The sequence below is a fragment of the Ctenopharyngodon idella genome, chromosome 10 (assembly GCF_019924925.1).
Source record: "Ctenopharyngodon idella isolate HZGC_01 chromosome 10, HZGC01, whole genome shotgun sequence".
NCBI classification, from domain to species: domain Eukaryota; kingdom Metazoa; phylum Chordata; class Actinopteri; order Cypriniformes; family Xenocyprididae; genus Ctenopharyngodon; species Ctenopharyngodon idella.
The window spans coordinates 5,911,829-5,927,493 of NC_067229.1; the positions used below are offsets into that span (position 1 = coordinate 5,911,829).

The following is a 15,665-nucleotide window of genomic DNA, read 5'->3' on the forward strand; positions in this document are numbered from 1 at the left end:
ATGTGCTGGAGGAAACTTTACAGAGTGCTTGACTCTTGCATTGTCAATACAAGATCTTGGCTAAAAAATTATGGAAATAAATGTTGTGATGTTATTTCCATGAAGAGGCGCATCAGTTTTTGGCCAAAATCTTGTATTGACAATGCAAGAGTCAAGCACTCTGTAAAGTCTCCTCCAGCACATCCCAAAGACTTTCAGTGAATTTAAGGTCTGGACTCAGAGGTGCCAGTTCATGTGTGAAAATGATTGAATGTCAGAATCAAAATGCAAAATGAAATAGTTTGCTCCACTGTGGCTGGTTGCTTAGGTGGTAAACTTGAAGGGGGGTATAGCGAAAATGGGCATAGCGAAAATGACTCAACTGAGCTATGCCCATTTTCGCTACACCACATGCAATAAATAGAGTCAGTTGAGTCATTTTTGCTATGTCCATTGTGGTAGTGCACTGGCGCAGGACGGGACAACCTGTCACTCATATGAGATTGACCAAAACACAACAATCCAATCAAATCAAATCACCCTGGACAAAATCAAGTCCCGCCCAACATTTTTTCTTGTTTGAGATGCCATTTCACTCGGATATACGTCACAATAGAGGAGAAAAGATTATCATTACTTCTGTTTCAAGTCGACCTTAACTTCAACATACTATGCAGGAAAAATATTATTCCAGTTCATGAGAGTGTGTTGTCTTAGAAGACTGTCATGGCTGATATGATATGAGTCTTATGATACTTTGTCAAACATTGTGTCAGCAGAATTAAACCTGTATGCAATAAACCCACGGTGTTATTATGCTGAAGCTGAGAAAAAGAGCCTACACATTGATGATTCAGGAAATTAAAATTTTACTGTAAACATTTTTTAGTGTTGTGGACAAAATGTTATCTGTTTATACCAGCATGGAGCCATTTCCTGATATTAAGATGCTTTTCTCTGATATTATTTATCAATAATGTGTTAAACATTTAAATAATTTGCTGTAGACTTATATATTAAAAGAGAGCAGTGAGAGTAATAATAATTTATAAATAAGTATCATTTTTAATATTTAACTTACAGATAATATTCAGTAACTATTTTTATTGAGTAATCTTCCTTGTATTCAGTTTTTTCTCATTAGTTAGTAAACTGCTACAGATGTGAAGGTTTTCCACTACAAACTCTTGCTAAATTTTAAAGTTCATGCTGATCCTGCATGGCTGTGACAAATAAGAACAAGCTTGTTTTCAACAGGCCAAACAGCAATCACAAACGTACATGCAAATCCAAAGCGCTAACTGCCAAAGCTGATCTCATCTATGCAAAGTATGTCGCCATTTGAAAAACTGTGGATTTTTTATTTCATTGGATTTGCTGTTGCATTTGTGCAATTCTGCACATAACCTCAGTTTTGTTTTTGTTGTTGTTTTTTTGTTTTGCAAAGAAGAAAGATGTTCTTCATGCACCTTGACATACTTTCCAGCTGGGTTTGGAGTCAAAGCGAGATGTGCTGTGGTCTATGCAAGCTATTGGCTGAAGGCTATTTATTGCATGTGGTAGGTGTGCTGTAAGCACTTGCGTGCGTGTGTGTGTGTGTCCATCAACTTCAAAAGAGTAAACCGCTTTACAGGCTTAAAACTAATGTTTTGAGTTAAAATACAGCAGTTTACCATCTGGAGCCAAATGTTTTGCAGGTCAAGATGATCAGCCTTAATGCAGAATTAACTGAAATGGTTTCATTTCTTCAAAACCTGATCAAAATACTAGCATCTGTTTAAATTAACCTGAAAAAAGTCATGCAGAAAGAGTTCTTTCAACAAAAATATACAAGCTATAAACTTTGTTTTTAAAATCTTTAAAAAAAAAAAGTTACAGCACACAAAATATATAAATAAATGTCATCACCCTTGCTCATATCAACAACTACCACCTTCTCAAGTGTGAAAACAATACCTTGAAAGTGTGAAGCATGTTTGTGTCTGTCAAAGTAAATGTGTTTAATTTCATTCTGTGGTTACCGACTCCAATAATTTCACAGCTGGCCTTTTATGTAGCCTATCATAGATACACCAGGTAAAATAGGTATATACCTTACAAAATTGGCCACACAAATATTTTATTTACATTCTACATTATTCTATTCTTTATTTCATATATATATATATATATATAAAATATATAGTGATTTTTTTTCACATATCTGTAAATCCTCAGACAGAAATAAGGCAAAGGATATATATATGCAAACGGAAATGATGCTTGAGTATAAGCAAGTGTATTCTGGTCTTCACTCAAAAGTAGTCTATAAATGACTAAAATAAAAAGGCGGAGGCAGAATAGTCTTTATATGGTATTTAATTATTATTTTTTAATAATCTAATAATTCTAAAACTGTACGTGGACGTCTACTTTATAGGGCAAAAATCGGCTAAATGGTAGCTATATATTGAAAAGGTAAAATTACTCAAATTGCATCCTCATTCAGTCAAATAGTTTAATTTATTTGGTGTACAGCACCGGCTTCCTGGAGAGGAGGAGGAGATTCAATCAGTGGAGGTGCTTTAGTGAGACAGCGCTTTTCTGTGTGGTTTGCAGACCTTTTTGTTTTCAGTTATGTTACGTTTTATGCTTCCATTCAGTTTGGGATATTAACGAATATGGTGGTTCATGCGTTTTTCTGTTTTTGTCTATGGCTTTTGGGTGGTAAGTTATATTTTTATGGCTTCAATTCTTGTAGTGTATATTTCTTCAGTCGGACTATTCCAGTAGCCTAAAGTTTGACTGGAATCATGTATTCTTTGGGACCGTGCTTTGCTTAGCCTGTTTGTTAAAATAATATTAACGTGAATTAAAAGCACCTCATCTTCACTGTTCACTGAATTTCTGCGTAGAGTTTGAAAACAAACCTTTGTTCCTGAGATGTTAAAGGACCAGTTCACTCAAAACGGCTTTAACGACACAATGAAATTTTACTTCCATATAGGCTATTATAAAGTGCAATTTACAGCATTTTGAAATAAAAAATATTTACTAAATATATAAAACTTCATGTACATGCGATATTTGATCACTTTAAAAGAATAGTTTCACCCAAAAATGCACATTTTAATAATTTGGTAAGTTCCAAATTTGTGCTAGTGGAACACAAAAGAAGAATTTTGTAGTTTTCTTTTTTTTTACATTCAACAAAAGTGATTCATACAGTAGCATCAAAGAGAATAAACCCATATTTAACAACGAGAGTGTAATCGTGACAGTATATACTTTTTTGGGTCAACAATAGGGGATCAATAGGGCAACTGCTTATTAATGTAACATCAAATGGTTATTATTAATTAAAATTTTCTTCTGCGGAAAACAAAAGAAGAACATTGGGGTCCAAACAACATTGACTTTCACTGTATTGACAAGGAAAACACAGAATAACAACTTTTGTGATCCACATACGGAAGTCATTCATACGGGTTTGGAACGACATGAGAGTGAATAAATAATGACAGTATTTTTATTTTTGGGTGAACTGTCCCTTTAAGTGATCTTTTTTCAGTATTGTTAGACCAGTGATGTCAGGATGAAGCTTTGTACTTTTGCTCTACCTTTAGTTTTTTTTGTACAAATTCTTACACCGTGTCTCACAGCAGCTAGAGGCTGTCTACACTGCATGAGACAAAGCGATCGTTGCATATCTATTTGTACCTGTGTCAGAAAATAGCGAAAGTGGTCAGAGTACATCTGAAATACAACTGGGCATCAGTTTACTGTCGGGGATTTGTCATGTCGTGCCGCATCCAGTGTAGAACAATTACTTATTATAAAGGGTTCTGTTGGCTTTTGTCGCATTAAATCATGCAGCTCGCATCCGGTGTGGATGCAGTGTTAGGTTTAAGAAATTATAAAGGAGTTTTATTTTCTGTTCAAATAAACTCTGAAAGATATCTGAGGTGATTATCTGTGACTATGTTGTGCTGACTCTTTTCTTCCAGGCGTGTCTGGAGTTCATACAGATGAAACAGAAACAATATCAGTGATGGAGGGAGATTCTGTCACTCTAAACACTGATGTTACTGAATTACAGACACATCGTCTGATAATGTGGACATTTAGACTTAACAGTTCAGAGACTGTTATAGCTGAAATCTATAAACAGACCATCTCTGTATATGATAGTGAGAATGCTAAGAGATTCAGAGACAGACTACAGATAGATAACCAGACAGGATCTCTGACCATCACAAACATCAACAAATCACACTCTGGACTTTATAAACTACAGATCATGAATGAAGACGTCAAACACAAGAGTTTCAATATTTCTGTCTATGGTGAGTAAATTGAATTAATCATGTTAAAAGGTTTTAATTTTAAATCAAATTCAAATCTGACCATGTGCATTTGTATTTATTGATCTATGATGATTGAGGATCTTTACACTATCAGTAAATGATTGTTTCTGAAATATGTTTTTCTTTCATGTTTTCAAGGTATTCTGACTGTTCCTGTCATTATCAGTGACTCTTTGCAAAATTCTTCATCATCATCGGGATCATCCAGATGTTCACTGCTGTGTTCAGCTGTGAATGTGAGTCATGTGACTCTCTCCTGGTACAAAGGAAACAGTTTATTGTCCAGCATCAGTGCATCTGATCTCAGCATCAGTCTCTCTCTACCTCTGGAGGTGGAATATCAGGATAAAAACACCTACAGCTGTGTGCTGAACAATCCCATCAGCAACCAGACTCAACATCTGGACATCACTCAACTCTGTCAGCCAAATTCAGGTACGTCAGTATTAGGGGGTTTTCACACTGGGCACATTTACACATTTACTGTGTCCGAGTCGTTTTCACTTTCACCTGAATCATGAAACAGTTCCATTGTAACCGAACTCAGGCCACCTCCTAGCTCTAGGTTTGGTATCACAGTGTGCTTTTTTCATGCTGTTTTGAACTAAACTGCCAGTGTGAAAGCCCTCTTAAGGGTGTGTTCACATTTGGCATGTTTGATTGGATTAAAATGAACCCTGGTGTGATTGCTCTGTTAGTGCGGTTTGAATAAGTGTGAACGCTGCCATCTGAACCCTGGTGCACACCAAACAAGCAGACCGAGGCCGCTGAAAAGATGGGTCTCAGTCTGCTTCCAAACGATCTCTGGTGTGTTTTGAATGAAATATGAACGCAACACGGACCAAAGACATGTAAACATACCAAAAACAGGACATGATGTCACAAGAAGACCCTAAAAAGGACCTGTTACCTGTTTTTTTCTCGTTATAGTTGCAATGTTGCCATCAGAGTTCGGTACAGGCATCAGAACCGCTTCTCCTCGCAGCAGATCTTGGTTTGTGTGTGTGACGGAGGGATTCCTGATGCTGTTTTGACTCATTTACACATTTTCTTTTTTTTTTTTAAGCTCTTCACAAGTTCTCAGCTGGTCAAAATACCATCATATCTAGACTAAGCACATACAAAGAGTGCATTTAGGCCAGCACACAGCATTGCTTTGGATGTTCAGTAAGTTCTGTCACGAAATATATGTAATTAAAGCCAACCAATCAGATTGTGAACGTATCCCTATGCCTTTAAGTTCAGTATGGACCAGGACTAAATGTTTTTTTTTTTTTTTTGTCCAGAACAAACGAACCAAGCGAACCGAACTACAAGTGTGACCACACCATTAGAGTCCATAATTGGTCCTGTTAATGTCATGCTGGTTTATCTTTCAAATGTTTGATGGTTGAACTTGTGATATCTCTCACACATTTGAGCATTTTGAATAATTATGCCGTATATGTGCATGTGCTGTTAAATGCAATTGAGACAGGGTTTCCGAGCACATTATATGAAGGTTATATTCTTAACTATAAATTATAGAATTTCATTTGAGCTCAATTTTAATTTTATAGAAAAGCTCGTACTAACAGCGAGTCTTCATTAACCTTCATAGATGGTCGAGTGTGTACTCGCATCAAACAGACGAAAAGTTGCTCTTTTGTTTTATAAAGTAAGCATTTTTAAAGCACATAATGTATAGCATCCCAGCTAACAGGAAAAGTTCCCACATCTTGTCTTTCATTAATGTTTTAAGGTTATGTAAATGTTAAGATAAAACACTCTTTAAATAAAATTTATAGAATGTTTGTATAACATTATTAATATTTGATATATGTTGAGAGAAAATGTTCTGAGAACAACATTTTTGAAGCATCCATTTTGTACTTGATGAATGTTAATATTGAACAAATAACTGTTCAAAGAATGTTGTATTGTGAGTAACAGTACAGTTAGGAGAATGTTGTACTAACATTATGTAACCTTTTAAATGACATTCTAATCATGACAAGAAAACTGGAGATTTTAACGTTTCAGAAATTAGTGTTACACAACGTTTGTATAACTAATTTGTTAGCTGGGATATAGCTTGTTTGGAGGAGAACACTGAGCAAGATTTGGAATAATATGTTTTTTTCAATACAGAATATATTTTTTGTCTTGTTAATCATAAATAATTTACAGATTAATTGATCGTCAAAATAACTGTTGGTTGCATCCGTTAAGATTTTAGCCCGTTGGACCTGCTGTTTTTCATTTTTGTTGAGACTCACTTACAGTAGCTTAATGATTGTTTGTGTTTTATCATTGCAGAATCCAACCAAACTTCATTTCTGCTTGTATCTCTGTTGTTACTGCTGCCGCTGCTCACAGTTGTAATCGTGTTGATCTTCTGTCGCCGCAGGAAATACACACAGGCAAAACAAAAGGGCAAGTATTACGTACAAACAAACAATAAACTATATATATAAAATATGCAAAAGTAGTGCTCAGAAATGCTAACAAATCCACCATTTCAGTTTTATAAATGTTCTTAAACAGCTCAGACTAATGAAGAAGAGGTTGATTATACTGATGCGACATTTATTAAACACAGAGCTCAGGATGTGGTAAGACATGCCTGTTATTCTCTACACTAAATCTCTTATATGAAAGCTTGCTAAGCAAGTATAGCTTACAGATTATTTGTTTGTCTACTTGTTTTTTTTACGTACATGATGTTATATAATTAAAACTCTCACATCATACAAAATTAAAAAAAAAAAAATCTGTATCTAATTGTTCTTAATGTGCTGATGCTTGTTTTCTTTTGTGAAATGAGTAATGAAATCATCCCTATAAACGTTCATTTCATTACAGGAGGCTGGTGGACGAGATCACACGGTGTATTCAGAAGTCGTTTGAGAAGATGATTATTCAGGCTGTTTTATCATTTATCATACAGCTCAGTTTATTACAGGACAGATCATGTTGAGGTTTATGTCAGTATGTAGCAATGTCAAACCTCAAAGTTACATATATGCAAACTCCTCACCTTTCAGTGAGAACTCACCTTTTCACATTTTCACATTTTCACTTTATTTACAAGGGTAAATAAAGAACTGGTTGTTTCAGTAAGTACTGTACAGTGTTTCCTTTACTCTTTACTTCAAAAACTATGTCTATAATGGGTAATATTTTATGTATTTGAGGTCTGAGATTTGGCAAACAGTATTGCCATCTAATCAGACAATATTGTCTTAAATATCCTGCATAGGATTTCATTTTTAAGCATTTTCTAAAATAATTTAATCTTTATTAAGAAAGGCCACATGTCTGGAGAATACACAACTGACATGCCACTTTTTTAGGGACTGTACACGTATGAGGCTAAATGTGTTCAGTACTGTATGTGTGTTAATGGCTCCCTCTGCCGACTGTATGAGAGACTTACAGGAATCAATGTTATAATGGGTTTGGCTGGTTAGCATGGTCATGTTAGCCTCTGCTAGTAGATAACCATAACCACTGTCTGTGGGACAAAAAGCATCTTTCAAAAGTTTGAATAATTTGACTGAATGATTTAAAAAGCTCTGCTCTATAAAGACAAGATCATTAATACAGTTAATTTTTAATTTATTGCTGCCTAACAGTATTTGTAAATTATCAGTTCAAGATGGTAATCTCAGATTCTTTACATTATTGATGTCATGTGGTGTAAACTGTGTAGGAATTTACACATTAAACAATGTAATGTAATCGACAAGAAAGAAGGTTGCATTCAGTAAGTAGTGAACTCTTCAGTCCAGGTACTTAGGCAACATGTGATGTTATTGATGAATGTGATGCATTTAGTTTTTATTTTCAAAGGTGTCGTAATGTAAAACACGGTAAATAGTGCACTATTTAACAAAAAGATTTTGCAATGTCCATCAGTATTATTTATGTCTGTATAATGAGAAAATATGATAAACGTCAGTAACATCTGAATGAGTATCTCAGTTTAGGAGTCTCTAATCTGACAAACCCAGTGATTTAATGTGACTGATGATTTTAATTTTAGCTTTATTCAGATTGTTTGAGTATAGTAATTTTATGATGTGCTATGTGCTGAGGCCTAATGACTACCCTTTTTTTGTGGCATTTAAGCCTTTTTCTTATTTGTATTTTTTGTTTTGTAGGCTACTTGATATTTTAGGCAAGAAGTGGCTTGTGTATTTACTGAACAAACATTATTAAACATTCTCTCTGCACTGACTGTGAAGCCCAGATGTAGAGGTTGACCAGGGAACAGCAACCCAGCAATATCTCTATAAAATGATCCTTTATGTAAATTTCTGAAAATTAATCAGCAAATTCAATTAGAATCACAAGACAGGGCTGTTACCAATCCAATGAAAAAAGTGCTAACTCATGCTTGTAAAAAATGTAGGAGTTATAGTGAAATTTTTGGTGAATCTGAATCTCTTGAAGAAGCGCTCTACTACACAGCAAAATCCCCAGTATTAAATTAACACCGCTCAGGGTACGTTTACACGACAACAATGTACTAAAACGGAAAAGTTTTTTTTCTTTGTACAGATGACATGTTATCGAATCTATCCCCGTTCACACGGATCTGCGAAAATTACTAAAAACGCTGTATTACGCATGCCAGACGATGTAACTTTGTAAAGAAAGACTACGCGCCTTCACATTCTTTTACAGAGCACTTGCACCAAACGCGCATGCCTATCCACCTTATTTTTACAGTTTACTGCACTCAGTGTACATGTGTCAACACTATAGGGTGTTAAAAGTAACACCGAAGCAGTGTTAAAGTTAATGAAATAATTAAGTGATGATTGACCATTAGTAGTGACACCTGATGTTAATAAGCCAAATCGCTGAAGTAAAGAGAAATATCAAGAAGAGAACAGAGAGAGACACAACAACTACAACTGACTTCCAGCCATTAAACATTATTACACTTATTATTAACCAGTTTCAAGTCACCATGATGGCTATCAGTGTTTTCTTTAGTTGGGCTTTTGACCCTTTAATTTTTATTATTAGTTGGCTGCTTCCACTTTGTGTTTGTAAAGCACATATGTTATGGCTAGGGAAAACATGATCTGGTCTGCATTTCCTAAAAGCATGGTAAACATTAGTTGACAAACAACTTAGGCTTACAGTGCTTTGTAAAACGCAGGCTAGGTCACGATGGTTGTGTTTTGATGATGACATTATCATCGTGTAATGGCCTGAATCACTGGTCACATCAAGTATTATTAACTGGTTATATAGAAGCTTTATTAGTTTTTTATTACAGTAAATCTCTGATGTTACAGCTTGTGATCCAGCTGTGCTATTACAATCTGAAGTTCTTTAAAAAAAAACAAAAAAAACACACAGATATCAAGAATCAGCATATGAACCTCAACAATGGTGACAATCAAACAAAGTGCTTTATGTTGCAGTGCATGATGGGAGCCACCAATCAAAACTCATCCATGGCTCCCATCATTCATTGCAGCATGAATAAATTATGCAGCTGAATTGTCCTGTAATTTTTATTGATTGTTCATGTTTGCTTTTATTTTGCTGTTGTTTTGTTGTGACAGTAGCTTGTTTTGTGATGTACAGTTTTATGCTGAAGTTGAGTAAAGTGTCAATCAGAATGATTTCCTCTCATCTGTGTGTTCTGTTCCTGTTCAGCCTGTGCAGTGAGTAAATAGAAATTACTTTTATAGTCTGTGAACTTTTTATCAGTATCTATAGGCTATGTGGAGTGTTTACTGACATATAATTTCTTTACTAGATTCTTTAATAGATCATCTCTGTATAAATTTTGTCTGGGAAACATGTGCTCTTCAGGTGTATTTGGAGTTGATACAGTTCACAGTTGGCATGAAGTAATTGTCAGTGATGGAGGGAGATTCTGATGTTACTGAAATTCAGAGAGATTATAAGATATGTGGACGTTTTGGACCACAGAGATAGTCATAAAATATGTATTCAGTAGTCATAAATCTCTCATAAAAATAGTGATCAGCAGTCAAAAAATGACTGATCATTTTTATTTAATGGTTAAAGGGAACTATTAAATTAATTAGGTTATTTTGTGTCATATTTTAATTGTGAATACACCAGGAAATAATAAAATAAACATGTTTTTCAAAACTTGAATGTTTCTGATAACTTAAATAATTCATGTTTTGTAGCTCCTCTACCTGTTCCTGTCATCATGAGTGATTCTCCACAAAACCCTTCAGCATCAGAAAGATCATCAAAGCAGAATTGTTCACTGCTGTGTTCAGCTGTGAATGTGAGTCATGTGACTCTCTCCTGGTACAAAGGAAACAGTTTATTGTCCAGCATCAGTGTGTCTGATCTCAGCATCAGTCTCTCTCTACCTCTGGAGGTGGAATATCAGGATAAAAACACCTACAGCTGTGTGCTGAACAATCCCATCAGCAACCAGACTCAACATCTGGACAACATCAATCAACATTGTCAGCCACATTCAGGTACGTCAGTATTAGGAGGTTTTCACACTGGGGACATTAACTGTGTCTGAGTCGCTTTCACTTTTACCTGAATCGTGCCACACTTCTATTGCAATCAAACCTCCAATAGTCCCCGGTTTGGTATCACAGTGCACTCTTTTCATGCTGTTTCAAACTAAGCTGCCAGTGTGAAAGTTTCCTTAGAGTCCATAATTGATCTTAATAATAATGTCCTGCTGCTGCTGGTTTATCTCTCAAATGTTTTTATTAAAGGTCATACTCTTAACTATAAAATATATAAATTCATTTGAGTGCAATTTTCATTTTGTACAAAGGCTCGTACTGACAGCAATTGAGTCTTCATTAAACTTCATAGATGGTCGAGTGTGTACTCGCATCAAACAGACGAAAAGCTGCTTTTTTGTTGTATTAAGTAACTTTTTAAAGCACACAATGTATGGCATCCCAGCTAACAGGAAAAGTTCCCACAACTTTTAGTAATGTTTTGTAATATATTACATTATTAATGTTTGCTATGCATTGTCATGATATTGAGAGAAAAGTTCTTAGAACAACGTTATTGGAACGTCTTTATGATGTTGTTTTTACTTGAAGAACGTTCTCATAATGTTGAGAGAAAACATTTTGAGAATAACATTTTTGGAACATTCATTTTGTCCTTAATTTTAATGTTGAACTTCTTGGAATATTACAAATAAACATTCAAAGATTGATAAATTGTGAGTAAAAATAAGGTTAGGTGAGTGCTGTAGCATTAGAATCTTTTAAATAATGTTCTATTCACAACAAGAAAACAGGACATTTTAACTATTCAGCGTTTGAACATTTATAACATTTTGACTGTTTGTGTTTTATCATTGCAGAATCCAGCCATTCATTTCTCCTTGTTGTTTCTCTGTTGTTGCTGCTGCTGCTGCTCACAGTTGTAGTCATGTTGATCTTCTGTCGCCGCAGGAAATACACACAAGCAAAACAAGGTGGCAAGTATTATGTACAACAGGAAAATTAATATTTTATTGCAAAAGTAGTTCTCAGAAATGCCAACAAATCATGTAACCTCAGTTTCAGTTTCTTAAATGTTTTTTGTTATTATTATTTTATAAATTATTATTACAGCTCAGACTAATGAAGAAGAGGTTGATTATACTCATGTGACATTTATTAAACACAGAGCTCAGGATATGGTAAGACATGCCTGTTATTCTCTACACTAAATCTCTTATATGAAAGCTTGCTAAAGCTAGTAAAGTTTGTGTGTACTTGTTTTCTATATACATGATATTGTATAATTAAAGACTCATAATACACAATTTAAAAAAAAATCTGTATTTAATTGTTCTTAATGTGCTTGCTTGTTTTCTTTTGTGAAATGAGTAATGAAATAAAAAAAAGTTTATTTCATTACAGGAGGCTGGTGGACGAGATCAGATGGTGTATTCAGAAGTCTATTTGAGATGTTGATCATGTAGACTATTTTAATTATACAGATCATTTTATTACAGCACAGATCGTGTTGAGGTTTATGTCAGTATGTTGCAAAGTTAAACCTCAAAGTTTGCTACTGATGACTGAATTTCAGCATTTCATTTTTAAGCATTTTCTAAAAGAATTGAATCTTTATTAAGAAAGATCACATGTCTGGAGAATACACAACTGATAAAAAGAGATGCTACTTTTTTCAGGGATTTTCAGGCTCTCATACACATGTAAAATGAGGCTAAATGTGTTCAGTACTGTATGTGTGTTAATGGCTCCCTCTGCCGACTGTTTGTGAGACGTATAATGGGTTTGGCTGTTTAGCATGGTTAAGTTAGCTTCTGCTGGTAGATAACCATAACTACACTGTCTGTGGGACAAAAAGCATCTTTCAAAAGTTTTAAAAGATGCAAAAAAAACAAAATGTGCAAAAAAAGCTTTTGATTATAGAAAAGCTAATGGAATGAAATGGTTTTCTGAAACCAAAAACAAAGCAGGCTATTACTGGTTCCAAAACATTTTAAAAAAGGAACCCAGAGCTGTGCATGAAACATCATCAGCACAATCCGCTATTATGTATGTTTTTATAAGGTTATTATTCTACATTTTGGAAAATTTCTATTAAAAAAAAATAATTGTACAATATCCTGTTGTAAGCAATTTTATTATCCAAGCACAAACTTGATGAAAATGTGTCCCACTTTACCAATTGCACAGTCCCAATTTACCTGAAAATGGCTGTAGAACAAAAAAGGGCTCTTATCATTTTTGAATCCCTGTATATTTTTAAAAAAACACCCATATTCCTTCAAAAACCATAACTGCAGATACAAGAGACCTTAAGCATTTGTTTAAAACATTAATAGTGAAGGTAGAATAGATTTATTTGTATTTAATACACAGTTTACCAAAAAGTGTCATCTTTTATGTCTATTTCTGAAATTTAATCAGTAAATTCAATTAGTATCACAAGACACAGCTGTTATCATTTAAATGAAAATAGTATCAGCATGCTTGTAAAAAAAATGTAGGAGTTATAATGAAGTTTTTGGTGAATCTGAATCTCTTGAAGGAGAGCTCTACTAAATTCTCTATTTAATTCATGAAGAAAATTGACTGTAAATAAAGTCTTATTCTGAAACATTCTCTCTGTACTGATTACATTTATTATGATTTTCACCACCTTATGCTACACTAACAACCAGATGGAGGGAAGAGTAATAAAGAGCTAAAAAATAATTATTATTAGCTCCTGCTAAAGCCACTAGAACTCTGTTGAAATCTTTTGCACATAGACACATCCACATCAAATAACTCATTTTCACCAGCAGAGGTCAGTGTCACAACAGTAATGACCATCAGTCTTCAGTCTTTGGACGTTCAGGGCTCTATCATAAACCCGGTGCAATGCAACGCCAGGCGTGACACAAGTGTTTTTTTGCTAGTTTCAGCCCAATGCAGTTATCATTTTCACGTTGCAACGTTGTTTAAATAGCAAATGCCCATCTGTTCACCCATGGGTGTGCTGGTCTGAAAACGAGGTGTGTTCAGGCACATTGTTGGTGTGTTGCTATTTTGAGGCAACTGAAAACGACTGCGCCACTGACCAACTGAAACTTGGTCTAAAGTCAATGGTGCTGTATTTATTTATTTTTTTTATTTAAAGGTTGCGTTAGTAATATGCGCCTACAGGCAGGTGCACAACGCACATACACTCTGCTTGTTACACACACAGGGATGCGCAGCAGCTTACAAACATTTTTAAATATTGAAAATAAAAGGATTCCTCTCTGGAGAAGCGTTCAGTCTTTCCGCTTGCAAATTCTGCCATATAAATAGCAATCTGCCATGGTGTGAGCGCAACTGGCTTTTAAATAGAATGGAAGATGACACTCTGATTGGTTTAATGCACGTTACACACAAAACACACCCATGACCCATTAAGAGAATAGGTACAACCCTTTTAGACCATGTGCCGGCCGCGCTGACCATTTTTTCTATCATTAAACTAGCAAAAGTGGATTCGGACACGCCCAAGTGCACCTGCAACATGCTCTTCAGACCATGTGCTTAGATCATTCAAATAGGGCCCTCAGACTTGCGCTCTGAGCTCAATGTATGTGGTTTGTGTGTTGTGTAGATGTAAGTTAAAGCACGAAAGTGTGTCTGTGCGTGAGTGTAAAATGTTTGGTTTGTTTTCTCAAACACATATAAACCTCATAATGAGAACATCAGTGTGTGAAAGATCCGCTCACAGTTTGAATGTGCTCTCATAACAGTTTTATGTTGAAGTAAAATGTCAATCAGAATCACTTTTTCTCATCTGTGTGTTCTGTTCCTGTTCGGCCTGTGCGAGTAAATAGAAAACACTTTTATAGTTTGTGCACTAGATCATCTCTGTATATAATAATATAATTTTGTGTCTGGAAAACTTTTGTATGATCTTCAGTTGTGTTTGGTGATACAGATAAAGTGACGTCAGTTCTGTCACTCTACCCAGCCAACAATTTGATCTCACCATGAGCTCCCAGTATACTCATGATGAGGTCACAGTGAGCTAAAAGTGTAACCTCACAGCGCACTCACTGTGTGCTCATACTGTGAGCTCATGTGAGACCGCTGTGAAATCATTGTGTTAAACTCTCATTCTGTTCGTTTAGTGTGAGTTCACTGTGATCTAAAATTTCTCTAATATCGGTCAGTTATATTACAAACATCATGTATAAGTTCATATTTTTAATGTACATTTAGTCAGACTAATCAGCTGATCACAATAAACTTGATTGAGGACATTTAAAACAAAATATGTCCACTGCCTACTAGTTCACATTAGTATCCAGTATCCATTCATTTATTCACAGATCAAACTGACATTGATGGTTATTTTTTCCCCCAGCTCCTCTGCCTATTCCTGTCATCACCAGTAACTCTTCAAACTGTCCTTCATCATTATCATCATCATCAGTGTCCAGATGTTCACTGGTGTGTTCAGTGTTGAATGTGAAATGTGTTTTTCTGTTCACATGGCCCCTTTTCCCTCGGCCCACATGCATGCCCCTGGAGTGCCCCAGATCTGGAAGACAAGGGCCACATATGTACCATAACTGGCCTGAGTCTCAGCCAAATATTAACCCATAACTGGCCCTGCACTGGGCCTAAATAGGTTTTAGTGTTGGTACTGATTCTCAGCCTTAAGTAAACCAGAAAACCCAAAACTGTGCCACATCTACACTGTTAAAAAAAAAAAAAAGGTCAATGAATGTCAGCTACAGCTGCCAAACAGAAACCATAAAATTAAAGCATCCTAGTTTAAAAAACATTTAAAGAAAAACACTGTAATTTTATAGGTATATGCTGAATTAATTACATGCATGAATGAATGTAAATACAA

General features: G+C 35.1%; 1 protein-coding gene and 1 long non-coding RNA gene across 7 annotated transcripts in view; one reads left to right on the forward strand and one right to left on the reverse strand.

The window, feature by feature from the left end:
• The window catches only part of LOC127519897 (uncharacterized), a 163,202-nt gene that overhangs the window by 48,369 nt on the left and 99,168 nt on the right, over nucleotides 1-15,665 (reverse strand). The window lies entirely within an intron of this gene.
• The window catches only part of LOC127519824 (SLAM family member 9), a 29,138-nt gene continuing 15,996 nt past the window's right edge, over nucleotides 2,524-15,665 (forward strand). The window contains exons 1-6 of one of the 6 annotated variants that reach the window (XM_051907451.1): nucleotides 2,524-2,685; nucleotides 3,966-4,304; nucleotides 4,464-4,760; nucleotides 6,624-6,740; nucleotides 6,852-6,919; nucleotides 12,206-13,276. In XM_051907451.1, the coding sequence (XP_051763411.1) occupies nucleotides 2,640-2,685; nucleotides 3,966-4,304; nucleotides 4,464-4,760; nucleotides 6,624-6,740; nucleotides 6,852-6,919; nucleotides 12,206-12,259 (921 nt within the window). In that variant the 5' untranslated portion in view covers nucleotides 2,524-2,639 and the 3' untranslated portion in view covers nucleotides 12,260-13,276. Of the gene's footprint in view, nucleotides 2,686-3,965; nucleotides 4,305-4,463; nucleotides 4,761-6,623; nucleotides 6,741-6,851; nucleotides 6,920-7,169; nucleotides 9,953-11,661; nucleotides 11,983-12,205; nucleotides 13,277-15,665 lie in introns of those variants that run through there. The other 5 variants (XM_051907452.1, XM_051907453.1, XM_051907454.1 and 2 more) reach the window with 5 other exon arrangements.